Here is a 25,198-nt window from a genome sequence, read left to right as displayed (position 1 = left end):
TGAAGGTATTAATGGCCGTTTACTCCATATTTTGATTTGACAAATTGAATTGCATTGCTAATGTGTGTTTTTTTCCACGTTTTGTGCTTTTTCTTTGTGACTTTTTAATGTTTTACTGTATTTAATTCAACATTTATCTCTCGTGAAGAAACTCAAGCCAATCTAGCCACAATGAATATATTAAATGAATGTTATGCAAGAATAAAACATTTTTTATTTGTTTTATTGATAATAGTAGTAATAAAAAAAAACACTATTCCCCTGTTTTATATGGCTTACTGAATTTGAACTGTCCTTATCTTCTACTTTATGTTATTATTTTGTTTTGTTTTTTAATGTCATTGAATTTCTGTGTTGTTGAAGAAGTTGCTTTATCATGGGGAAGTTCTCTACAAACAATCATTTTTAATGGCAGTGCAATAAATTCTCCAGGAAAAAATATGCATTATTATTACAAAATTATGCTCACTTACAAGTAAATAGAACTATAAAAATCACAACTGGCAAAACACTCAGAAAAATGTACTGTAAAGGACACTACCCTAGATCATTTTCTGAATCTGTGTGTAACTTGTGTTGTTGTTATATCTTGTTTTGCCTTTTTTGGTTTTGTTGATTGTTTCCAGTGTAAGATGGCTCTACTCTATATGATCATACATTAAATTGCACCATCTCAGCAGGTCACAACTATGAGATGCATACACAATTAAGTCCCACTGACAAATGCATTCAGTTAAACCTGACTGACTTTTGTGAGACAGAAGGTATACTAAATGCCATAGGTCCCTTAAGTGTTTCATAACATATAGTTTTAGATTGAACATTTATCTGCTATATCTGCCATAACTCTTGGCAGATTATAAAAAAACTCTTATTTTTTATAATCTGCAGTCTCTGATGTTCAATCTTGGTCAAGAAATTACATTTACTGTCCCAAAGATTGACACTTTCACTTGCAGCTTATTCATTATTCCTCTTATGCCCAATGCACATTGCGTCATGGGACATGTTTTGTCAGACAATCAACACAGTAGGTGGTGAAATGTGGAAGGAGTGGTTTATCCTCTGACAACCCTACACCAACTGGTTGAGGTTTTTGCAGGCTAGAAATGCAGGTTGCGTGGAACTTCATTGTACACCTACATGTACCATCTTAAAACCATTATGTTACTCTCAGTCACATAACTTGCCCAGTAGTCTCATTCCATCAGATACAAAGAATGTATACCGGTAGTCCAACAATATTTTATTCTGTAGGCTATGATGACTATTGCTCCTCTTATTCAGGTTATTTAACAATAAATATCAAATTACAGTCATCACAATGGGTCACAATTAGCCATAAGTAGAGGTAAGGTGGAGCATGAAGACTCAAAGGGGGGATTATAATTGAAATTCTGTAAGTGAGGATTATGTGTTTTGCTGTCCTGACTGTATTGTTCCTGTTCTCACATTGTACCATCATGACACCATAAGATGCTGTCAGCAGAGACAGTAATCTAAGGTGAATGATGTGTGACTCACAGGACTGTATATTTAAACTGCCATCTCCGTCAGACATGTCATAATGTCACAAAGAGAACATGACATAGGCTATCATTTGAAGTTGGCTTTTCCACCCTCCCTAAACAGATTCAAGCACCTTGTTGCCCAACAGTAGCCTATGAAACAATTTGTTCTTGCTTACCGATTAATTGTAACTTGTTCTGCTTGCTATTGTGATTTATGTTATTGTGCACTCGGCCCCATTGAAAATGAGGGTCTCCCTCAATGGGTCCCGAGTTATAAATAAAGGTTTTGAATTGAATTGATTTGAGGTGTTCCATTGACACCTCTGCTGTGATAATAACTGACACCTATTACCCCAGAAATGCAAAGAGCAGGGCTTTGAGATAATTCGGTCCCGAGCACTCTGTGACTGTAGCCTACAGCATTTTAAGGAGGAACAATGCAAGTCTGATCGCTTTACCGTGATTTTGGGTTGGGAGCGCATTTGTGTCACGGTGCCACCAAGATGAGAGCTGGGACAACAGTTCGGAGGCTCTGATCTTGCGAGGTTGGTTTTCGGTCGATACAACAATACACGCCACAACATTCTCCTTGTTGTAATAAGTTACAAGTCATTTATTTAACCATCACAATTACTCTGAGTTGTTTAATTAGGGTAAAAAAATATAGCTTAGCTAAGGTTAAAGTCTTGCATAATTCCTCTTTAATTGCAGATATTTCCAAAAGCTCTGTGTTCAGTTGCCAAATAAAATAATAATTCTCATAAACATCTCCAATGAGGAGGATCCATACCTTAAGTTTGTTACTTTTTACCCACTTTTTGTTATTCTTGGTGGGGAAAAAAGGGGGGGTGGGGGGGTAAGCTTTTGCTTTTTATTTTTTAATAAATTAAACAATAAAAAGCTCTTGGCTTGCAACAGGAAAGACAAATAAACCCTGATGGGAAGTTCCTTCTAATTATCTTGAGTGTCACTCAGGTGTCTGCACAGGGAAATACCCCTTAGAAATAAGTCTCATTGTCTCTGGTCAGACAGCTGGCTGCTTGAGTTGAGTGAGCTTGTTATGCATGAAGAGAGAACAATGACACACCAGACAAACCAGAGGGACAACTTGGTGGTTCACTAAATGTATGACATCAGAAGTTAAATTAAGAAAGTACTGTAGGTAACAAGTAATACAACCTTTAGAAGAAGAACTTTATTTGTTCCTGTAAGGGAATCCCAAGGTATTTCAAAAACAAAACATAGACACACAGACACATGTAAATATACAGTATGCACCCTCTTCACATTGGGTGCAGAGTATAGGGAGAGAGAGCAGCACTAGTACAGGAGCAGTAGCAACAGTAACAATTATTATCACAGTCACCTTCCTCCCTCCAGCCCAGACCAGCTGGATATCACACATAACAGGAAGGAATGGGTCAAGTGCAAGTGCATCACAGCTGTTCAGAAGCTTAATGGCTTGTGGGCTTGTGGCTGTTTATGATAAAATTATTAAAATATATATATAAATTATTGTTAATTAATCATAAACAGATTATCTTAAAAAAAATAAAAAAATAAAAAAACACTAACAGAGCTGTACCCTAAACAAAATTCTTTTTTTCTGGGTTATAACTGCATTAATTAATAATATTAATGGTTTGTTAATTTATTTAATAAAGCCTACTCTTTGGGAGCTTATGTTCAAAAATACCAGCTATAATATGATGATCATCATGTGTTGGATTTAGATCTGCAAAGTATGCAATGTTTCATTTATGTGTAAAGTAGAATAAAATGGTTTCACTCCAGTAAAGCAGGAAATTACAAGTACAAGTTCAGCTACAGTACTTTAGTCACCACTGTTTTGATTTCTCTCCCAGATTTACAGTGACATTTTGCCAGACTGAGAATGAAAGCATGCAGACATCATAGCCCATCAGTCAACAAGAGGAGGAGGCTCAAAAAGTATCTAGATAGGTTTCCGAGCAACTTAACATCACTCAGTTTCCTGGAGAAAAAATAAATGTGAGTCACTTGTCACTTGAGCAGTGAAGCATGAGCTTTTGGCAGATGTCCACCTCCGTACACATTACAAATAAAACCATGGTTCTGTAGGTGTGAAAGGATTAACATTTACACTGATCTGTACTAAGATTTAGAGATTATTTTGGCATTATCTGCTGTAGTACGTAGCTGTCTATTATGTTCCTATAGTCTCTTACTGTAGCGTTTATGATGGCTTTAATTGTTGTGTGTCTCCGGTTTGATGTACGGGTGTGTGGGTTTGCATGTTTTTCTATTGTTATAGGACATTTGTTGATTTAACACTATTGTTGTGAAGACACAAGGGTAAGGGACTAAAGAATACATAATGTCAATGAGTGTCCCCACAGGAATAATGGAACAAATTTGTGTGTGTGTGTGTTGACTCGCTGTCACACCTGGTCAGTGTCTTGGCATCATTTGTCTTCTTGGCATGTTTTGTTTGAGGTACGCTGCAGATGGAATGCCATTAATGTCTCTTTCCTCATATTTGGGCCTGTAGTGTCTACAAATTGCACCTTGCACCACTGCCATGGTGGTTTCTAGAAATTCAAACAAATACTGGGGCAAATAACTTCATAAAACTGAGGGGAAACCTGCTCTCCACCTGCTGCCAGAGGCAAAGCTGACATCATACATCATAACACCATTCACCTACTTTTTGTATTTTTCAATTGTATTTACTCTCTTTACTGAAAGCGTTTTGGTTCCATCTATATCAAAATAAGCAGAGACACGAAGCAACGTGTGTGTGCATGCATGATTAACTTAATTTTGTTGTAAGTGCGTGCATAGTTAAGTGATTGTATTTCACACGTAACAAGAAGCTGCTTACAGCATGCGCACGTCTGTCTGTCACTGTTTGACAAATGTTGTTAAGCGTTCACACACACACAAACGCTTGCATTTTCTGACACTACACGAAGTTTATGTGTATTGCGCACCAGTCCGCGTACATGAAGGCCTCACAGGCTAGTTGTTCTGTGTTCCACTTCCATCCAGTAGATGGTGCAATCGATCCAATAATACAGGACACAGACAGATATAATTATTATTTTTTTTAATATTCTAATTAGATGTAATTGGAAAAACACAGGCAAGTTAGTGGTCCAGAATCCGTGTCATTTGTTCTTTCTATTTTCAATTGGCAATCCAAAAAAAAGTGACAGATTGTTTTGTTTTTTAATTTAACGGGGGGGAAAGGAAAAAAAAAAGGTTTGTTGAAGGTTTATTTTATTTTATTTTACAACATAAAAATGGTAAATAACTGAATGGGTCTGACACCTTTCTGAATGCACTGTTGGTTGAGAAGAGACATAACAGGTAGGACAAGATGTGCCAGAATCAAGGTGTGATGAAGTCAAAATGAAGTCAGTCTATGTTTTGGAAAAAGATTGACACCATAAATACAATGCAGTGAAATATACACTTGGCTCGGAAACTATTATATAATCATTGTCGCTTCCGTTCACCTATAATTGCTCAGTTGGATTACATTTTCTGTTTTTTATAGGCCTCTCTTGTGTCACCTTCTGTAACAGCACAATCATCCTAGAACTGTAGAATGGATTAGATTTACTTTATTGTATTATTTGCATTTAAACATATGTGTCCAACAAGGATGGAAAAAAGCTGTACATAGTCACTAATTAAGTGACTGTCAATCACTTTTGAACTTCACTGACAAAGGGAATTTAAGGCCCACAGTGTTGTCAATCCCCAGCTGCTTTTCATGCAACACTCAAGGCGCAATCCCAACCCTTCTCCTCCTAGGTGGCTGTATATAAAAACGAAGATTCATATTTGGGCTTGTAGTGTCTACAAATTACACCAAGTTGCACCACTGTCATGGTGGTTTCTAGAAATTCAAACAAATACTGGGGCAAAACTTCATAAAACTGAGGGGAAACCTGCTCTCCACCTGCTGCCAGAGGCAAAGCTGACATCATACATCATAACACCATTCACCTACTTTTTGTGTTTTTCAATTGTATTTACTCTCTTTGCTGAAAGCGTTTTGGTATGTAGGTTTACATTATGCACATGATAGAGATGTGTGTGTGTGTGTGTGTGTGTGTGTGTGTGTGTGTGTGTGTGTGTGTGTGTATGGGGTTCCATCTATATCAAAATAAACAGAGACACGAAGCAACGTGTGTGTGCATGCATGATTAACTTAATTTTGTTGTAAGTGCGTGCATTGTTACGTGATTGTATTTCACACGTAACGAGAAGCTGCTTACAGCATGCGCACGTCTGTCTGTCACTATTTGACAAATGTTGTTAAGCGTTCACACACACACAAGCGCTTACATTTTCTGACACTACACGAAGTTTATGTGTATTGCGCACCAGTCCGCGTACATGAAGGCCTCACAGGCTAGTTGTTCTGTGTTCCACTTCCATCCAGTAGATGGTGCAATCGATCCAATAATACAGGACACAGACAGATATAATTATTTATTTTTTTTATATTCTAATTAGATGTAATTGGAAAAACACAGGCAAGTTAGTGGTCCAGAATCCGTGTCATTTGTTCTTTCTATTTTCAATTGGCAATCCAAAAAAAAGTGATGGATTATTTTGTTTTTTAATCTAAAGGGAAAAGGAAAAAAAAAAGGTTTGTTGAAGGTTTATTTTATTTTATTTTACAACATAAAAATGGTAAATAACTGAATGGGTCTGAAACCTTTCTGAATGCACTGTTGGTTGAGAAGAGACATAACAGGTAGGACAAGATGTGCCAGAATCAAGGTGTGATGAGGTCAGAATGAAGTCAGTCTATGTTTTGGAAAAAGATTGACACCATAAATACAATGCAGTGAAATATACACTTGGCTCGGAAACTATTATATAATCATTGTCGCTTCCGCACACCTATAATTGCTGAGTTGCATTACATTTTCTGTTTTTTATAGGAATCTCTTGTGTCACCTTCTGTAACAGCACAATCATCCTAGAACTGTAGAATGGATTAGATTTACTTTATTGTATTATTTGCATTTAAACCTATGTGTCCAACAAGGATGGAAAAAAGCTGTACATACTCACTAATTACGTAAGTGACTGTCAATCACTTTTGAACTTCACTGACAAAGGGAATTTAAGGCCCACAGTGTTGTCAATCCCCAGCTGCTTTTCTGCAACATTCAATCCCAACCCTGCTCCTTCTAGGTGGCTATATATAAAAACGAAGTTTAGTTTAGTTTAGTTTAGTTTAGTTTATTATTACGGGACAGTGTACAATACCATTCATCAAGAACAGAGAAGAGATGGTTGTACCAGATTTAGCCACTAGGGCTTATTTCCATCTGTAGTCCCAACATAAAACTCACAATACAATCACAATAAAATACAGTTTGCAGAAAAATACAGATCACAGTAAAATACAGGAGAAACCCAAGACATAGAACGACACAGGTGAACTCTTGGACGGCACAGAGGCAACACACACACCGCCGCACAAGTAGCCACATGGACAACAGGGGGACAACATTGAAAACACAGACGTACATCTCCTCATTCAGAATAGAGGAACACAGAACACCAAAAAAGAAATAGTAGGCAAAGTGCAAAGTGCTTATAGCAGCAAGATGTTGATTGTCATACACTATATGTGTGGTGGACATATCAGTACAGTAACTGTTTAGTGGACAAAGTGCAAAGTGCTCATAGCAGCATAATTATTCACAGTATTGATAGTAATAAATAAAGTAATAATAAGTAAAACATGAAAGTGGCAACAGTGGCAGATGTAACACCAACGATGGTAGTTCTCAGTTACAAAAAATAAAAAGTTACCAACTATGGTAATGTGACAGGTATATCTATGGATATCAGATGAAAACAGAGACAAAAAGTGCTAACGAAGAAGAGAAACAGCCCGATGAGTCGGGCAGAGAGCCAGCACCATCTAGTGTTGGCAACTTTAATGGCAAAGGAGCCATTTCTTTGTGGCAAGATAGAAACTGCTATAGTTTTTGTTGGTCTTCAGGTCGTTAGGGAGACTGTTCCATTCACCAATGGCCTTAACAGAAAAAGCTGATTGGCCAAAGGTGGATTTTCGAAATTGAATTTTACAGTCTCCACACGTCGCAGATCTTAAAGCTCTTGTTTTGTTTTCTGAGCAAGGAAGGACACATTTTTTCAGTGGAGGAGGAGCTGTATTATTAATTATTTTATGAACTAGACAGATGTTGGACAATTTACAGATATTATCAAAACTTAGTAAATTATTAAGATTCATAGACACAAGGGTTAATCTAATCAGATGGAATGCATTTAATGCCTCTTTCCTTGTATTTGGGCCTGTAGTGTCTACAAATTACACCTTGCACCACTGTCATGGTGGTTTCTAGAAATTCAAACAAATACTGGGGAAAAACTTCACAAAACTGAGGGGAAACCTGCTCTCCACCTGCTGCCAGAGGCAAAGCTGACATCATACATCATAACACCATTCACCTACTTATTTTTCAATTGTATTTACTCTCTTTACTGAAAGCGTTTTGGTAGGAGACAAACCTATTTGAAACCAACATTGTATAAATCCATGTAATATGATATTACATGTTTTATACTAATACTATATGTCATTCTCTTATTTGTTTTATTCAGTTTACTACTGTGTTTATAATTTTAAAATCATTTTTATTCCTTATTTTGTTTTGTTTGTTGGTTTGTTTTTAACAGTAGCCTAGCTTTGTTTATTTCCACTGCTCTGCTGCCATCCAGTGGGCTCTTAAGGAAGCTTCTCTAAGTTGTGCGTCTGTATCTATTTTTTACAGTCTATGGTCTGTATCGGTGTGTGTGTGCGGGTGTCGTGTATAAATTATTAAAATTTCTGCTCGACACAGCGACTGCGCGTCACGCTGGCTTCTCTCTGATTGGATGATCAACCCTATTTCCGGTGCGACCCAAACAGACGCACTGATGTTTGGTCTGTATGTAACCGAGATCATTTGAGCTTCCCGTTATCTCGTGCTCCCTCTCACCATGACAGCATCTGGGTTTGTGCTGGTGATCCTTGCAGCGTCTCTGTGTCCCGGTAAGATGTATTTTAGAGATTGTATTTTCTGCGTTAGCTACTGTCACCTGACCGGTCGCCATTAATTCAGTCAGGGATCGGGCTGCTGTTGTGATGTGGATGCAGTATAATTAATTTCTAAGGATGCAGATATGTATTTTTATATATTCGAATTTTGTACATTTTAAGTTGTTGACTGTGTGTTTCTTGTCTCTCTTGTTTGTCGGTGAAAAGGAGACTCCAGGTTGATCATAGACCCTTTGTCATTGATCAAACAGAAATCTCTGGTAATCCTGTTTATTTTTCACTGTTTTTTCCAGTCAAATCAATATATGAAACTACATCCAGTGCACACTCATGGATCTGCTGTACCTGAATCTAATACGAGACGCTGCAGTCTCATTCTCATTCTGTCTCTGTATCAGGCTGCTTGTTTAAAATGGTACCCAAAAAAAATCAGTGCATTTATTATTTGATTAGAGATCATGTTTTTTCCACTACTGTCATTGGGTATTTTCTTAGACTTAATGTTAAAAAAAAAAAAAAGTCCACAGAGTGAAGGAAACCCCTGCCTTGTGTTTAAAATAAGTTGCGTTGACATGACTGCACTCAGGCCACAAATAATTATCTGACTGTGGCTTCTCCTTAGACACTGGACGTCTGTTCAGAATGCAGCCAGATCATCCAGCTGTCCGCCAACATGATTTCCAGCAGAGATTCGAAGGTAATGGTCTTTGTGATTTGTTCATTGCGCAGTTTCACTTTACTCACACTTCACTTTACTCTCACTTCACTTTACTCTCACTTGCAGAAGTGATTCATAATGTCTTAAAAGATAAAATAGTTGTTTATAATAGGAGACAAATAATAGAAATACTAGTATTTACACGTCACTTTGTTACATTTCTTGACAAAAGTTTAGGTAGGCCTATGTCATACGATTTTGCATGTGACTGCATTGCAGTTGTGAGTTAAGAGTGTTTCTCTTTGTGTAGGAAAGCACAAACGCAGACAATCCACTGACCTGTGTGTCTTTGCAGGCGGCTGTATATGAAGCCCTGCACGCCCTGTGCCTGCACCTCCCAGGAGAACAGGCCTCAGTATGTGATTCACAGGCAAAGTCGTATTTGCCCAAAGTTCTGCAGCAAACACCTGGGCACCTGGTGAGTTAATCTCTATTCACACTTCCTCCTATGACACATGGAAAAATGATAAACACCATGGTTATTATCAATAACTTGATCAGACCATTTGTGTTTTGTAGAAGCCAGTTGAGACCTGTATGGCTTTTGGACTCTGTGCTGCCCGCAAGGAGGAAAAGCTGCTGAAGCCTTCCCACGGTGCTACAAACAATGACGACCTAACCAGCCCTGCTCTTGGCACCGCAATTAGGCCATCAGTATGAGAAAGCAGAAGTTGTATATGAAATGAAACTTGAAGTGAAACTTATTTATTTATATTACATTGGCCATTTATAATCAGGTGTTCTACTTTCTAGGAGCAGTTCAATCCTGTTTGCACCCTGTGTTTGTTCGTCATCAAGAAACTGGAGACCATGTTACCCAAAAATATGACTGAGGTGAAATTTTTTGTGTCCGTACATTTCTTGTGGTACATTACACATCACATAATGTAAATCTGAATATCTTCTTCTGTCTTGCCCCGCAGGATGCTTTAATGAAGCTCATGGGAGAAGTCTGCGATCTTGTACCTAAAAGCTATACGGAAAAGTGTAATGATTTTGTCTCCAAATACGGCGTACAGATAGTCGAGTTCCTCCTATCCTCTGCTGCACCTCACACAATATGTACTTTATTGCACCTCTGTTTGTTTGAGGAGAAACATGTTCCAGGTCAGTCGCATGTTCACCATGAATAAAATGTCTCTCAAGGTAAGACAAAGACTAAGTTAACGCTCTGTTGATTTCTCAGAAGTTCTCTTCCCTTCGGACTGTGAATCATGCCGCACACTAGCTGTGCTGAGCCAACTGTACCTCGGCCTCAACTCCACTGAACGTCAGACTTCCTCTTTCCTTCAGTCTGTGTGTGCACATCACCCCAACGCCATCCCTAAGGTGTGACACTCATTTCCTACCAACAGCGAATACCTCCTCCAACTAACAGTCATCCACAAATCATTATACCTTTAACATATTTAAAGTTTAATCCATTCAGTATAATTTGTCTCGTGCACTTACTCAACTGATTTTACATTGTAGCTGTCCTGTTGGTATTCTTTAATTGTTTATTTCTAAAATAAACCAAAACTCACCTTAAAGTCAAGTCTGAGATTTAAGCATGTTTTAATGTTTAGATTAGGAAAGAAAAATCTTTCAACATTGTATGAGTCACTATTAAGTAACTCCTGTTCTTTTCAGTGTGAGGCGTTCACTAGAATCTATGGCTCCAAGCTGCAGAGGGTGTTGGGAAACCAGATGGATGCTCGACATGCTTGTGAGGTATGAACTGATGTATAAAAAAAAAGTACAATGATTTATCTGAAGGGCAGGATGAAAAGAAAACTCTTATGTTCAAGTCTTTATACAGCATTTTAGATCAACAGGGTGTGACTACGATAATTTACTCACTTCCTCATAATAAACAAGACACCTTCACCACGGGTGAAATAAGCAAAAAGACTGACAGGGTACCATCTGTTGCAGCAGAAAACATCCTATGGTGGCTAAAAACGTACAATCAGTAGTTGATTCACTTATATAGTTTACAACTTAAATCATGAGCACGACGTAGCCAGTTAAACCGTCATGTGCACATACCATTCATTGCTCTGGTTCATATTCTGAGGAGCTTTACTCCCATCTGTCTGCAGAGAGCGGATCTGTGCGCTGCCTCGAAGAAGTTGGAGCCGCTGGGAAAGAATCGCTGTACATGGGGACCAAGCTACTGGTGCAAAGACAGAGAAACTGCTGAGAAGTGTGGTGTAAGTTAAAGGCAGTTCATTGTTGGAATTGAAGCTGATAAAAGTGCAACCGTGATCTAAAAATTGCAGCATATCACACAGTGTACACACATTTTTCACACCCTGTTTCTGTGTATTCTTCTCTGTGCAGAACAAGGCCTTCTGTGAGAAATTCATGTGGAACAAGAGTGAGTGAACCAAACTGCAACTCGAACACAAAGAACCACTTTCTTTCTACAAATAATATCTACAGTTGAATGTTTTATAAATGTAATGCACTGAAAAGTTTTTAGTCTTTGAGGATATTATTCATTCCATAGGCCAATTCAATCAGCTATAAATATCAATCAGGAAATATCCTAGTTTGCATGAAGTCATGGATTGATGTGTCACAAGACTGGGGCTGGGATTCAGTCTAAAGCATCCGTTTTTGCAGCAGTTAAAAGTGTTGTTACGTGTTATTCTGTACAATACACTGTATGTTGTTATGAATGTAAAAAAGTAGGAAAGTAGGAATGTAAAAAGTGAGAAAAAAAAACATTTGGACAACTGACTACTCCATTCAACTGCAAAGGTGCTTATCCTGTCTTATATTATTGTCACAAACTCCTTAAATCAAATTGAACCAAAGGTTTGTCATTAAAATTCAACATTCAGACAGAAACGTGTGTCCATGTGATTATTTATTTAGAAACTTCCACATTGTAAAAAGATAAAAGAGTGAAAAAGAAACATTGAGACATTTACATTTTTTTTGTTGCTGTTTTTGGTGGATATAAAGAAAAGGTCCTGATGCTCTCTTGCCACTCACTCTGCATTTTGTCATTATTTTCAAACACATAAATACCCACTTCATTTTTTTAATGGTTGCTGGCCATTCAACCTGAAGAGGATCCTGCCTCGCTTACACCGCCGTGTGGTTGTTTGTGTCATCACTTCCTTGTCTCTTCCAGATCTAGGAGAGACAAGGCACAATTACTCACAATTATAATCACACACACCTTGCCCCACCATGGGGTAACTTGTCACAAATGACCATTATACACATAACAAATTGAAAATCTCTATCACAGTGAAGTGTCAAAATTTAAAGATCGTCCATTTGAGCACAATAGGTTAATTGACTGTGATGTTCTGAGACTTAGAAATTGAAGTAAAAGCAAACAGTGTGACAAGATGCCCCGATCGCCCCTACACTTTAAATTGTATGTGCCATAATCAGAAGCTACAACTGTCTGTTGTAGTGAAGGTTTGCCTCTAAGAATTGAAAAAGAGAGTGTGCTGAGAACGTCATTATTTTTTTTTATTTTTTAGTCATTTCATGTTTCATGTATGAAGAATTGAGCTGAGCTGCTGCAACCTTTACATTTTTTACACATGAACAAAGACTTACCTGGATGTAGGCCTCCGATAGCGTGATCATCTGGGGGAGAATGTCAGTCACCTGCAGGTCCTGCATCTCATACCACTTCCCAGTTCCCTGATTAAAACACAAACAGATATAACAGATGATCACTGAAGCCATGAGTCTAAATTCATGTGTTAAGAAATCAGGTCAATGTCAGAAATATCTGCTTCCAGCTTACATGATGCAGAACATGTATTCTGTATGCTCCCTCAGTGGGTTTCCCATCATGCACAACGTTCGCGACGAGGTCATAAGTTGTGTTCTTCTCTGTAACTTGAGCTTCTTCTGTCAAATACTCACGAAGGTCCACGTTCCTATTAACGCACATAGCACAAAACAAAGTGCATTCATTAACAAGAGAATTAGTGGTAACCATGCTTATTTTCAAAATGTACTTTGTGGTCTCATCAGGTGTTTGAATTAAAGCCTAAGTACTTTGGCTTAAGAGTATTATGTACAACACTTACGTAATGGGGAAGTTGACAATGGTTGGGTTCTTTTCCACAAAGAAGTTGTTCTTGGTGAATCTTTTGATGCAAAAGATGAGGTACGGAGGCAGTTTGGTCAACTGGAACCTCTTGAGGAAATTCTCTTTGTATGTTTTGTATTCCTTAACGTGAATGAGACAGAAAAGTGTTCACATCATTAATACTTGTGTCAATCTGGTATGTGACTGTTGCAGAGATTTACTACTCCAAATGCAAGTCAAAAAATTACAACCCAGAATATATTTTTAGTGAAGACAGCTGCATTTTGCAACAGTGTAAAATTTGAATTGTGCTTTTTTGATCAAAGACGATAAGCTGTGAGGGACTCTGCACCTTCTCTGTGTTGCCGTTGAACTTGCCCAGGATGTTGAAGAGAGGGACCTGCGGGATAATGAGCTGCTCCTTCTCGTCCTTGTACAGTGGAGCTGTTGGGAGGTCAAGTGTCAGAAACAAGAAGGTGGACTCAGACATCTGCTCCTGGTACTCCTCTGTCACGAGCAATGCTTCTTTCTCCTCTGGTAGCTGTAAAATTAAAAATATAATAAACACCATGTGGTATTTGAATCATACAGAATACACAATCAACTATGTTTGGAGAGGTGCACTTAAAAGGTATGTGAAAAATGAAGAATATTCTCTCCGAGCTTCGGTTTTGATCAGGCTTCCTATATTGTCAAGATAATAAATTCAGAGATATAGTTGTTTTCAATTTTTAATGTTATTCAAATAAATTAATGATCTGACTTCATTATAATACACATGATTCAAGTGGCCCATTAGTGTCAAATGAAGGAGTTCAAATACAAGCAGAAAACTAACCAAATCTGGGTGTGGAAGTTTCTTGGAAAAGATCCGCATGGAGCCTTGAAATGCTTTAGTGATGATTGCTGTGATAGAAGAGACATGAAGACAGAGGTCAGGTCTCATTGATGCAGACTCTTTGAATAAAAATGTCTATTCCAGTTACTTCTAGTTCCCCAAATACACAATGTTTGTGGTCATAATGAACAACTGATGTTAAAACTTCCATTTCTCGTACGACTCACATGGCTTTTTCTTTGTGCCTCCAAGAGCACCGTGCAGTGCATTTAAGAACCATGTCATGAAGTCCACAGCATCTCCTGCAGAAGTAGAAACAGTCAATCAGGAGGACCTGCAATATTCTCCATAAAGCAGCATGAGTTGAAATCCTACTCTATGTTAATCCTCTTCCCTTCTGTCCTGCCGTACGTGTTGCATCACATATCTTACCTTGCTTGGTAATTTGAAAGTTCTTCTTGCTGCACAGCACCACAGCCTGCAGCATCTCATGAGGAGACACGTGGGCCTTGAAGTTTCTCGGATTCCAAAGTTTGCGCATCAGCTCACCAAATCTCTGCACCAAAAGGAACATGATGTCCCCTGGTGGCCTGCGGATTCCTCTGTAGTTTTCCTCCTCCAGAAAGTAGTTTCGCAAAGGTGGGACATTGGAAAAAGCCTGGGAAGAAGAGGAAAATATTAAACATCTGGAATTATTTCAAAAAACTTATCATTAAGTAGAAATAAAGTTAACAGTGACAGTTATTTATACCTGCAACACCACGTTGGCATAGTCATTGGCTTTGATATTGTTGAGACCTACAATGCCTGGCAGGTATGTCGTACCATCATAGGCACGGTACAGTTTGCCCTGCTTGTCGAGCCCTGCAATGTGCTGCTTGGTGAAAGTTGGCTTCAGCACATACTGTAGAAAAAGAGATGACAAGAAATGAACAACACAAAACTAGAGTCAGGAAATAATAATAATAATAATAATAATAATAATAATAATAACAACAATAATAACAATAATTATAATAATAATTAAGCACTTTTCAAGGACCAAAAGATGCATAGAAACAAGAAAAGGGTAGTAACAGACAGGGGGGACAAGCAAAAGACAACACAAATAGGTACGACAACAGTTACAAGTAAAAGCATGCTTGAAGAGCAGAGGGGGCTGATGACTGAAAAAAGTATCAAACCTAGGTTTAACAGTACAATATCTAGAGTGCCACCTGTCACAATATCAATACTGGTGCTTTAAAACATGCTTTAATCACTGTTATCCCATTCTTATTAAAAATAAATATGTGTTGATCAAAATCCTGTATCCTAATGCTGCAATAATTCAAACCCCCAGAGAGAGTTAAGATTTTCTTTTAATTAAACAGAACACTGAGGAGTCTTTTTTTACTGCACGCTACAGCTTCACTTACAGTGATGTCTTCTAGTGATGAGTCAATGATCTCATAGTTGTCTGGCAGACAGTAAAACTTCAGAGTGTGCAGATTGAGGAACACATGATGGGTGAACTGCACACTGTGGGTGTAAGCATGGGATTTAAGACCTCTGCCTGCAAGGAAGCACACACAAGTGAATGAGTACCAGCACAGTAAGTTAAAGGATTGTGTTTTTGTAGTAATATCAGATAATTCACCAACCTTGAAAGTATTTCCCACATATAAGGCAGGCGTAGACATTGATATGGGAGAGGGAGATGGAGCAGAGCTTCTCAAAGTCAAAGTCCAGCACACTCCTGGTGGATTTACAGACAAAAATCAGGAATTAGCTGCAGGCAAGGCTGTACAGAGGCACAGGGCTAATTAGCATTTAGCGGCAACATTAGCCGTGCACATTTAGCTTTAACTTGCCTGTTTATGGTGTCCAGGTAAGGGCAGTGTCGACTTCTGCGGTCTTCTACTACACGTCCTCGTCCTATTTTGACTGCCACTGCAAAAAAAAAAACAGAAACACACTGAGTGAGATCAGTCAATTTTGTACTCCATCGCTGGAGTGAAAGCTAGCTAAACATGGTAGCGAGCTAAAGTTTAGCTAAGGAGACGATGGTTTTTAATCCACTCTGTGTCTTGGAAGGGCGGTGCTTCAATCCAGCGGCTCTGAACCACACTGGGGGAGCTAACGAGCCAACCCGTGACGTAAACCGAACGCACCTTTAGCTAGCCGTTAACAACAGAGCTACTGGGGAACCTAACGTAGGACAGACGTTAACAGTAAACAAACTTACCTCCGTCGTCGCTGTCATCGTCGTCAACCTCAGCCTCTCTTTCCCGTTTCAGAGAAACCATCACAGCAGTTAGTTTGCGACCCTAGTGTTAAAAACTACAGAGAAAGCACAACTTTATGTGGATCAGATGAATGACTCTCGCACCGTGCGCGTCGAAACCATAGGTCGAAACTCGCGGTGTTTGTACGTCCCACTCAGCGAATGGACGAAAAACTATCCCGGAGTACATGGCGCCTCAGGCTGCTCCGCGCCCGATTCAATTACTCTTCATTTCTGTCCGTATAACATGTTTATTTTATTGAGTTATTTGTCACTTTCAGAGAAATTATAAATTGATATGGTGTGTTGAATTTCATTTTAAAGCAATGTTTATTTATTGCAGACAGTATCAATTTTTAAACTCCGGGAAACGTGACGTTGGACGACAAATTATTATTAGTTAGCTAGCTAGCTTTTTGTCAGTGCTCTGATTGAGACTTGTTGCAAACATATGCTGTATTAGCTGTTAAATATTGTCATAGCACAGGAGCTCTCTGTGAAAATGGATATAATGAGAGACGACGAAGAGCATGACCTGAAGTATAAACGTGGGGGGCGTTTGGATATGAGCCACGGCTTCCTGCACCATATCCGGAGGAACCAGATTGCTAGGTGATTTCCTTCACTACCGTTAGCCAATGCTAACAGATAGTACACTGGTCTGTTCACAGCAGCTACGATATAAAGAGCCAGAGTTACACTTTTCGTTTCTTTTTTAGTAGAAATTGATCTGAAAGTGAAGACATTTTTTTTACATGCAAGACAAACGCCTCTGTTACGTACAATGTGAAAATACACGCACAGGCCATACGGTTGTACAGGCTAAACATATCCTTGGTTTTTTAGGACACTGGGTGCCAAATATCATGTAGCTGCTTATTTAAAAACATAACGTAACTTACTGATTTGTTTCAACATATGCTTAATGACTGTGTAGACCATGTTACTAACAGATGCTGTTATCAGAGAAGTGGCGAAGTAAGCATGAAATGGTTTTTAAAAGGGACCTTTAAGGTATATGATCATTCCCCCTTTTTTAACTTCTGCGGGCCTGTGTCATATTTTCTGAGAATGCATTATGGGATATGAAGTCGATATATTTAACTTATAAATGTAATTATCCAAATGCATCTCAGTATAGACCGATATTATATTATCTACAAAACATTTTCTGAAAGTTGATTGAGCAAGTGCAACAGATTTGGGAGTAGAAGACAGCTGAAATTATTAATGGAAGCACAGACATTAGATTCAGGGGAGACAGAATTTTTACTTGTTTATTGTTGTATAAAGTAAAGGCACTAGGTTCAAAGCAATAACAACCTGTCGATTTCCTGCCTCTTCCAGAGATGACTACGATAAAGAAGTGAAACAAGCCAAAGAGCTTCAGCGGCGGAGGCACACCACAACCCCCAGACGACCCCGTCGACCTGACATCCAAGTGTACCACCCACGACAAAGATGTAAGGTTGATGTGTCCTTTTGTTTCCTCTTGTATGACAGTACATTCACTGAACAGGCTAAAGAGAACGTGCATGTGCTTCTTTTCCAGGTGGATCAGAGTCGGGCGCTGGTGCTGAGGCTGAGGAGTGGAATGAGAGTGGGTCAAGCACAGAGACTGAGAACCATGGGACTGAACTTTTCTGGCTTGACTACCAGGCGGACTCTGGTACCATTACATCCTTCCTTGTACACAAGGTTAATAGACACCTGTCTGTCTGATCTTTCTGGCTTTTTGTGTCCTTTGGTCGATTTAAGTTTTGTTTGGTCTTCACTTCATTGTGTTTCTTCTGTCTCTAAAGGGTGATAAGCCTGAGAAGATAGTGCAACGTGTTGCAGAAAAGAACATCTTGGATTCAGCCATGAGAGCAGCTCTGGAGGCTCGGATTCGAAAGGAAATGGACAAAAGACGAGACAAACGCTGAGTCATATCAAATTCAATATATCGAATGTAATGTCAAAGGGCCTACAGGCAAAAGGCTTGTGGAATAATATTTCATTTGCAGTTCTGCGCCCCTCCAAAGGATCGTCACTGTTGATGGTGTTGGAGGCAATATGAGGAACTGGGTCCTGTACAGTGACTGTCGGCAGAGATCAAGTCGAGGCTTCTGTTTTTAAAGGAGGGGGAACAGTACTTACCAGAGACAGCAAGCTGGGAGTGGACTGTCATGTTCATGTTCATGTTTACGACATTTTAATCACCTTGGACTGTTACCTCATGTTCTGTCACATTACAAAAATGCAACACCTTTGAGTTGACTGGACCTTTATTGTTATGTTGTAGCTTTCTAACTTTTAAAATTAGAAAGTCACAGGTACTGAACCCCAATGTTTCTCATGTTTACAAAATTCTAGTTGTCATAAACAAGATTTCAACAATTTTGTCTTGAACAGAACATCTGTCAGTGTGTCAACCATCTTCTGTTTAGAAATGTGAGAATTTAGTTTTGTTTCTGACTGAGTTGAAGAGTTTATTGGAACCACGATATCTCTGTATAGTAGCAACTGTGTTTTATTTTTTTTCTAGTATTGTAATTTATTTTGGTTTATTGGAAGACATTTATTTTTGATACTGTAATATTTTCTGAGGACACAACTCATATATACATGTACATATACAATGACATAAAAAAAAAACTTTATTACTGTCCACGTGTCTGGTTGTGCATTTATGGAACTATGCAGCCATTAAAGTTACTGGGGTTTTGAACTTGTATACAAAACCTGTCAGGGAAAATAGCAGATGGTTTTTCAGTGCGTTTTCAGCAGGTGGCAGTATGAGACAGTTTTTCAATTCTGCATTCTTGTTTCTGTTTTTGTTTTTTTCTAACATGAGGCTCAGCTGCGGCTCCTGCAAACTGTCAGCTTAGATTTTATCATCTGGGTGCACAATTATAATACACGTTATCTGTAGAAGCTAGACTGTACGTTGTCATTTTATATAAAAGACGATGTTTGCTTTCATTCTAAAAAAAACTAACTAATTTGAATGTGAATGGTTTACTTGGATCACCAGAGAGGCACTGGTTGACTGGACTTGCTGGTGGTCCTTAGGGTGCTTAACATGAACCATTACACCACAGGTCCATGTCCTACTTTGCATCATTGTTGCAAGTCAGTGCTCATTTCTTTGTCCCCTCACCTCCAATTAACTCTTTACAGTCAGCTATTTAGTCATTCATAAGGTCGCCAGTGGATTTAATTGGGTGTTACACACTTTGTTTGAGCAACATTTAATTTGTAACCTCAAAAAGCCAGTGCAACATAGTATTTCTCTGCTGCTTGTTGCCTGATTTGGTTGCAGCCATTGTTTCCTTTGTTAGAACAATTACAAGTTTGTATAAGATAAAAAGGTTTGCCACTCATTTCCATTGCAGAAAAAAAGCAAAGTCATCTTGCTTGACATTTGGACACACACACTGTTGATCTTTTGATAGTTGGACATTAATTCATTGTTTTCCTAAGTGCATTAAAATATGCAAAGTTCATCCTCAGACCACATGGCAGGCCGAGCCTCCAGTGTTATGCAAAGCCTTGTCAAGGAGGAGCAGGTTCTGCCCTGCTATTGGTGGAGCAGAGACACTCCCCCTTTAAATTGTCAACACCCTTCTCCAGCTCACTTTTCATTCCTCAGCCAGCATGTGACTGAAGTTATGTGTTATGTCACTTAGTATGCTGCCCACCCGATCATCTCAAGTTTCACCATTCCTCAATGGCTGAAGATCACCCAATCACAGTCTCACAATATGTTATGTTACATGTAATACATAACATTTTCATTTCTACCTAATTAGACATGGTGTTTGCACTATGCACTTCTTTTACTTGTTTCTGACCAACTGTAGAGTAATTTACAAAAAGTTCTTGAACCATCTGAAACAATGTGTAGGTACGGAAAAAAATATTGTTTCACTGACATGGAATTTTACTCATATCATTGCAGTGCCCTCACCAGTGCTCTCAATTCTGTTCTCAAAATCTTTTATTCAATAGCTAATACTCAGGCAGCCTCAGCTTCTATCTCATTAGGGCCTACAACACACAGGTAGCTTTGATATACTCTTGAATACTACCGTAAATATTGCAAATTAAGTTCCATCACTAAATGCAAATATACACAATATCTGCCTTCCGTCTATTTATTCAATAGGGGTTCTGTTTATATTGACAACTAATACTGTACATTAACTTTGTTTATTTTTCTCACTTTTATTGGTGTAGTAGGTAAATTAAACCCTATAGGTCCTAGGCTTTTTGCGTTATTTTAGGTTTGATTCGTTCGTTTTCTCTCTGTCTTTTTTAACACATGTTAATTAGAGCGAACTACCTTGATCCTGATCACGATAATCCAGTGTGACACAACTCATTCAGGAGTTTGTAATAGGATCAGCCGTCTACCTTTTGTCTACATTCTTGTTTTTGCAGCTTTTGCTCTGATGAAAAGGATGACTGTTAGGTAGCACACTGTAGAAATCCTGGCAGGGTTGGGCACAATGACAAACCAATTTCAGTGCCAGTTCAGTAGCGATTTTCATAGGTTAACAGGCTGAAACTACAGTTACATAACTTACAATTATGCAGCAACAATAACACAGCCTACACATGCACAGGTAACATTTGTAACCTTGATAGATCGTGATGATTTGGTGTTTTTCGACATACCCAACTCCCACACATATTATTGTGAAACAACTGAACTCAGAGCTGACTTCAAATATTTTTATTTTTTTAAATGCATTAATGCATGAGCCGATTATCAATAAAACATAATTCAATCAAGCCTAATATGTACCTTTAATGCTTTGCAAGAGTGAAAAAGAGTTCCTCCAGACCCCCCACCTTGTTGTAGGGCCTCGTCTGGCTCATGAATTTGAAACACAGCAACCTCAGAGTTGTGTAAATATTTACTCCACACTGCAGCATAGCAATAGTGTAAACTGCCCTAACCTGTCTATGTGGATATTCTTTTCCCTATATAACGTGTAATTGACTATCTTCTCACAAGAAAGTAATCAATCAATCTTATAGTTAGTATAGTACACTTTCCACTCACACTTCAGCAATAAATCATACAAGAAAGCATTGAAAAGTAACTCATAGTTACAGACTGAAGAGCAGATGATCAAAAAAAAAAACATCAATGCCATGTCAATGTACATTTAATGCTGCGCTAACCCAGTTTTCCATATGGTCAATATAAACTAAAATAAAGTTTGGATAATCATAGATGGTCAGGGATGTGTTGATATTGTACACAGTATGTGCACAGGCCCAGTTGTTGAAAAACATGTGCTAAAGTGCCCTCTTTAGCAAAATGTGTGCTAAAGTGCCCTCTATGGAGCGAAAACGCATGCTAAAGTGCCCTCTTCAGTGGTGAGGATGCGCTGTATGTGCCCTTTTTCTTTCTTTTCGCCCCTGCCCTTCAAAAAGTCTGTGCACGCCACTGATTGTACAGTTCATTTTCTCGGAATTTCATGAATTTCCATTGCACAGGCCTGTGTTTGCAATACCTGATAGGTGTTTTCCAGAGGTTACGAGTTGTAGATTTACACATGTTTTTACTAGTGCTGTCACACTGTCTCATGTAATTTTACTAATGGGTTTTACTCTTTGCTGAAGATATTTGCCTAACTGTCAGTACACTGCAAAAAGTTTGCCAAGGTAAACATACAGTTAAAGAGGCAAACTACTTCTGAATGAGGATGTGATAGGATTTAAACTCAGACGTCAGAGATGTATCCTCGGATAAAGGCGTTGTTATTCTTTCTTTTAAAACTCAAGTAGCAGGAATTTGAAATAACGGCTGGGTGTTTTGTTCTTATTATTTCACAAGACAATGTTCACATAATCCACAGGGTAATACAGGATTCGCATCTGTGGATCAAAATGTCTTGCACTACAGTGTGTTTGACCTGCTAATATTTCAGGCATTTGCTCTGATTCATTCATCCTGTCTTTTTTTTCCCCTTGTCACTGTTGTTTGGCACAGTTTGATTCACGTGTACATGTGTAATTGAATGCACCTTTGTTACCTTCGTCAATACAGGAGATTGTGCTCGATAAGGTGTAATTCGGCACACCCAAATCACACACATACACAGGTGAGAAACTTAACTTGCGAATTAGCATTTGACCCCTTAAAACACAATGTGTTAAGTAGTTAGCAATAGAAAAATAATAATTTTGACAAACTTCAGAACCAGCTTCAGTGAAAAGGAGACATCCATCACAAGAGCAAAAAGCCAAAGGCTGAATGGGTGGTTTTAATTTCCTGCAAAAGTACAGTAGCACAACTGCAATCTCTACCAAATATTGCATCAGCTGTCACCTAATCCTCTCAAGAAATCCCCCTGACCTCAACTAAGCAGCTGACCTGCCTCTGGCCTTCTCACTGTGACAGCTCTCAGCACTGCTCTGCTCGTTCGTGTCTGCACGAGGCACGAGCTGTGAGAAAGTTAAAGGCAACCACGGACCTTATCTCCCTGTTGGCAATAATATTTGGTCTCAGGCTCATCCTCTGTTCAGGAGCCCATAGCGCTTTGTTCATTCTAATATGTGAGCTGGCACAGTTGGTGCCCCCAGAGCTCTTTGTTATGAGAGGATTTCTTTGTGTTCTTACTTTGTTATGAAGAAACAGAACACATAAGACCGTAAACCTCTTCCAGGTGCCACAGAGATAACCCCACAATATCAGTGTAAAAGGCCAGCATCACCAATGAAGGCCTGAGGCTTTATCATCATACTGCAGCCTCAAGAGTGTCGTGTGAGCGAGTTGCACTGCTCTCAAGGAATAATTCCACAGACTTTTATTATTACAGCCCAGTGCACTGCAGCTGCAGCAGAATCCATCAATGCTGCGACATAGGGGCAGTGGTGAGTGATCTTGCCCATTCAAGGCTGTGGTGGAAGTACTTCCCCAGCACAACCCCACCTCACCATTCAGAGACAAATATAGGCGTTTGACTGAGCCCAATGCAGTCGTAGAAATGCACAGCTGCGGTAGTTGAACTGCACACAGGACTTGAACTCTGAATTTAGTGACGTTCTTTGAGCATGAATGCTGTTCGTAGCTTGATATACTGTAACTGTAGCAGTGTCATTTGTGAAATGATACAGGCCAGCTTTCAGAGACAAGGAGTACTTCCAGACATTACTGAAGGTCATAAAATGTCAGTTCTACCGTTTGTGACATAGAGATTTGGATTTGGAGATGTAAACTTTTCTGTTTTTGTTGTTGTTGTTATTGTTGTTGTTGTTTCTTGGCATGAAGTGCAACTACTTCTCTAGACCTTACCAGATGTGTGCACAAGTATTAAAATTCAACATCACTAAGAAATAATGGTAATACTATTTTGAGCCTGAGTATCCATGTGTGATCCTTCAGCATTTGGTGTTGCCATGGGAGGCAAAATACGCATATGTTTATTTCTGTAGCCTAACTGTAAAACTTGTGCTGCAGCAACTGCAAGTCCAAAAAACCCCACTCATTAGTTTACAAAGTTGGCAGGATTTATGTGGCACAGAAACAAAGCTAATTATAGTGTAAAAGTTCATTGGATTACTAATTCAGCACTGACAAGGCTCCAGAGATGCTTTGCCAGAACAGGATCTGATGCTAAAATCTCTCCAACTGAGAGTTTCAGGCAGGATTTAAGGCAAAATAATTAGTTTGTTGGTACCAGGAGAAAAACAAATCATTCACAGTATAAAACACAATAATGTTTTGTTCCAATTAATTTCTCTAATTGGATTCTCTCGTGTGGCTTCAGAACTCAGGCCTCTTCACTTCAGCAGCAGTCATTCTTCTATGCAGCCTGACCACTCTCCTTGTCCCTGTCACTAAGAAACTTTGATTTTTACCTTAAGAGTTACATTTATTGTCTGATCAGACGGCAGTGTTTTCCTCCTGCTTTCCCAGTCCGAGAGCAAAAATAAGAGAAATTCTGTTGGGCAAATTCCAAGCAGGCTGTCATTTTCCTTTCATTTAAAGTGGCTTCCATCTAGCCGCTCTAAGGCCAGACTAATGGAGCACTGCTGATAGGGTTGCACATCCAGCAGGTTTTCCCATCTCTGCAGTGGACGTTTGAAACTCTGTTAGAGAGGCAGTGGAGTTCTTGGTCACTTCCTTGAATATGAGACGTGGTGATTTCAAATTTCTTCTATTTCATAATTTTTGAGGCATCTGTGCTCCTGGGAATGCCTGAGCTTTAGTTTTTGCATTTTCACTTTGCCAAAATGAACTCCAGTTAGTTTTATCTCAAGGATGACTAAAGAGGGTCCATCTGACCACAACGTGGAGCAATGTCAGACTTCATCTGTTCATCTGTAATAAAATTTCACTTTTTTAATATAAATTTGCAAGACGTTCTGAAAACATGTTTTTCACTTCATCTATGTGGATTAGCAATATCACCAATGTCATCCATCTAATTCTATAACACTACACAGTCTGCAGAAAGGGAATGGTCTTCTTGCAACAAGTAGGCAGACGTGTTATTTTCCATTAAGGCACTAAACTGCCCAAACCTGTCTTTGTCGATATTGTGAATCATTCTGACACAAGATGTGATTAACTGGAATTAAAATGACACTGTCTCGTATTCTCATATTTGTTTGTGTTGTGTAGGCTACACACTCCTCTGTTCCATTCATTTGTCAATAAAACACGCTAGAGCATGTTATGTTTTTTGTTTTTTTTAAAAGGTTATGCAACACTTACAGACTGAAGAGCAGACA

At 38.8% G+C, this 25,198-nt stretch overlaps 3 protein-coding genes across 4 annotated transcripts; 2 read left to right on the top strand and 1 right to left on the bottom strand.

Moving 5' to 3' along the window:
- The first annotated feature begins 8,438 nt into the window (after positions 1-8,438).
- On the top strand, positions 8,439-12,005 carry sftpbb (surfactant protein Bb). Of its 2 annotated transcripts, none has more exons than XM_085786741.1 (11): positions 8,439-8,583; positions 8,797-8,849; positions 9,212-9,286; positions 9,603-9,725; positions 9,827-9,961; positions 10,061-10,141; positions 10,231-10,414; positions 10,497-10,636; positions 10,940-11,020; positions 11,392-11,502; positions 11,633-12,005. In XM_085786741.1, the coding sequence occupies exons 1-11, from the start codon at positions 8,532-8,534 to the stop codon at positions 11,675-11,677; spliced, it is 1,080 nt and encodes a 359-aa protein (XP_085642867.1). In that variant the 5' UTR covers positions 8,439-8,531; the 3' UTR covers positions 11,678-12,005. The 2 variants fall into 2 exon arrangements, with proteins under 2 accessions (XP_085642867.1, XP_085642866.1); XM_085786740.1 differs by having other exon boundaries at positions 10,494-10,636.
- A 141-nt stretch (positions 12,006-12,146) lies between these two features.
- On the bottom strand, positions 12,147-16,621 carry usp39 (ubiquitin specific peptidase 39). The gene is made up of 13 exons (XM_085786739.1): positions 16,424-16,621; positions 16,050-16,128; positions 15,840-15,934; positions 15,615-15,751; positions 14,948-15,100; positions 14,629-14,854; positions 14,424-14,498; positions 14,197-14,264; positions 13,711-13,899; positions 13,357-13,499; positions 13,068-13,203; positions 12,875-12,961; positions 12,147-12,436 (listed from the first exon to the last, which is right to left on the bottom strand). Exons 1-13 carry the CDS (start codon positions 16,482-16,484, stop codon positions 12,386-12,388), a joined length of 1,500 nt encoding a protein of 499 aa, XP_085642865.1. The 5' UTR covers positions 16,485-16,621; the 3' UTR covers positions 12,147-12,385.
- Positions 16,622-16,641: 20 nt separating this feature from the next.
- c9h2orf68 (chromosome 9 C2orf68 homolog) lies at positions 16,642-19,112 on the top strand. The gene is made up of 4 exons (XM_085786742.1): positions 16,642-17,074; positions 17,810-17,925; positions 18,015-18,160; positions 18,265-19,112. Exons 1-4 carry the CDS (start codon positions 16,965-16,967, stop codon positions 18,385-18,387), a joined length of 495 nt encoding a protein of 164 aa, XP_085642868.1. The 5' UTR covers positions 16,642-16,964; the 3' UTR covers positions 18,388-19,112.
- The last annotated feature ends 6,086 nt before the right edge of the window (positions 19,113-25,198 follow it).

Source organism: Trachurus japonicus, chromosome 9 (genome assembly GCF_045865225.1).
Source record: "Trachurus japonicus isolate A0001 chromosome 9, Traja_1.0".
Taxonomy (NCBI): domain Eukaryota; kingdom Metazoa; phylum Chordata; class Actinopteri; order Carangiformes; family Carangidae; genus Trachurus; species Trachurus japonicus.
Note: the sequence above shows the minus strand (reverse complement) of the source record. Positions and strands in the feature narration are given on the sequence as shown.

Coding starts and splice junctions, on each gene's coding strand:
- sftpbb (XM_085786740.1), top strand. CDS start 8,532: ATGACAGCATCTGGGTTTGTGCTGGTGATCCTTGCAGCGTCTCTGTGT. Junction 9,287..9,602: donor TTTCCAGCAGAGATTCGAAG/GTAATGGTCTTT, acceptor GTGTCTTTGCAG/GCGGCTGTATATGAAGCCCT. Junction 10,142..10,230: donor TACCCAAAAATATGACTGAG/GTGAAATTTTTT, acceptor CTTGCCCCGCAG/GATGCTTTAATGAAGCTCAT.
- c9h2orf68 (XM_085786742.1), top strand. CDS start 16,965: ATGGATATAATGAGAGACGACGAAGAGCATGACCTGAAGTATAAACGT. Junction 17,075..17,809: donor CGGAGGAACCAGATTGCTAG/GTGATTTCCTTC, acceptor TGCCTCTTCCAG/AGATGACTACGATAAAGAAG. Junction 18,161..18,264: donor CATCCTTCCTTGTACACAAG/GTTAATAGACAC, acceptor CTGTCTCTAAAG/GGTGATAAGCCTGAGAAGAT.
- usp39 (XM_085786739.1), bottom strand. CDS start 16,484: ATGGTTTCTCTGAAACGGGAAAGAGAGGCTGAGGTTGACGACGATGAC. Junction 15,101..15,614: donor CATCACTAGAAGACATCACT/GTAAGTGAAGCT, acceptor CTTTTTCTACAG/TATGTGCTGAAGCCAACTTT. Junction 13,500..13,710: donor TCAACGGCAACACAGAGAAG/GTGCAGAGTCCC, acceptor ATTCACGTTAAG/GAATACAAAACATACAAAGA.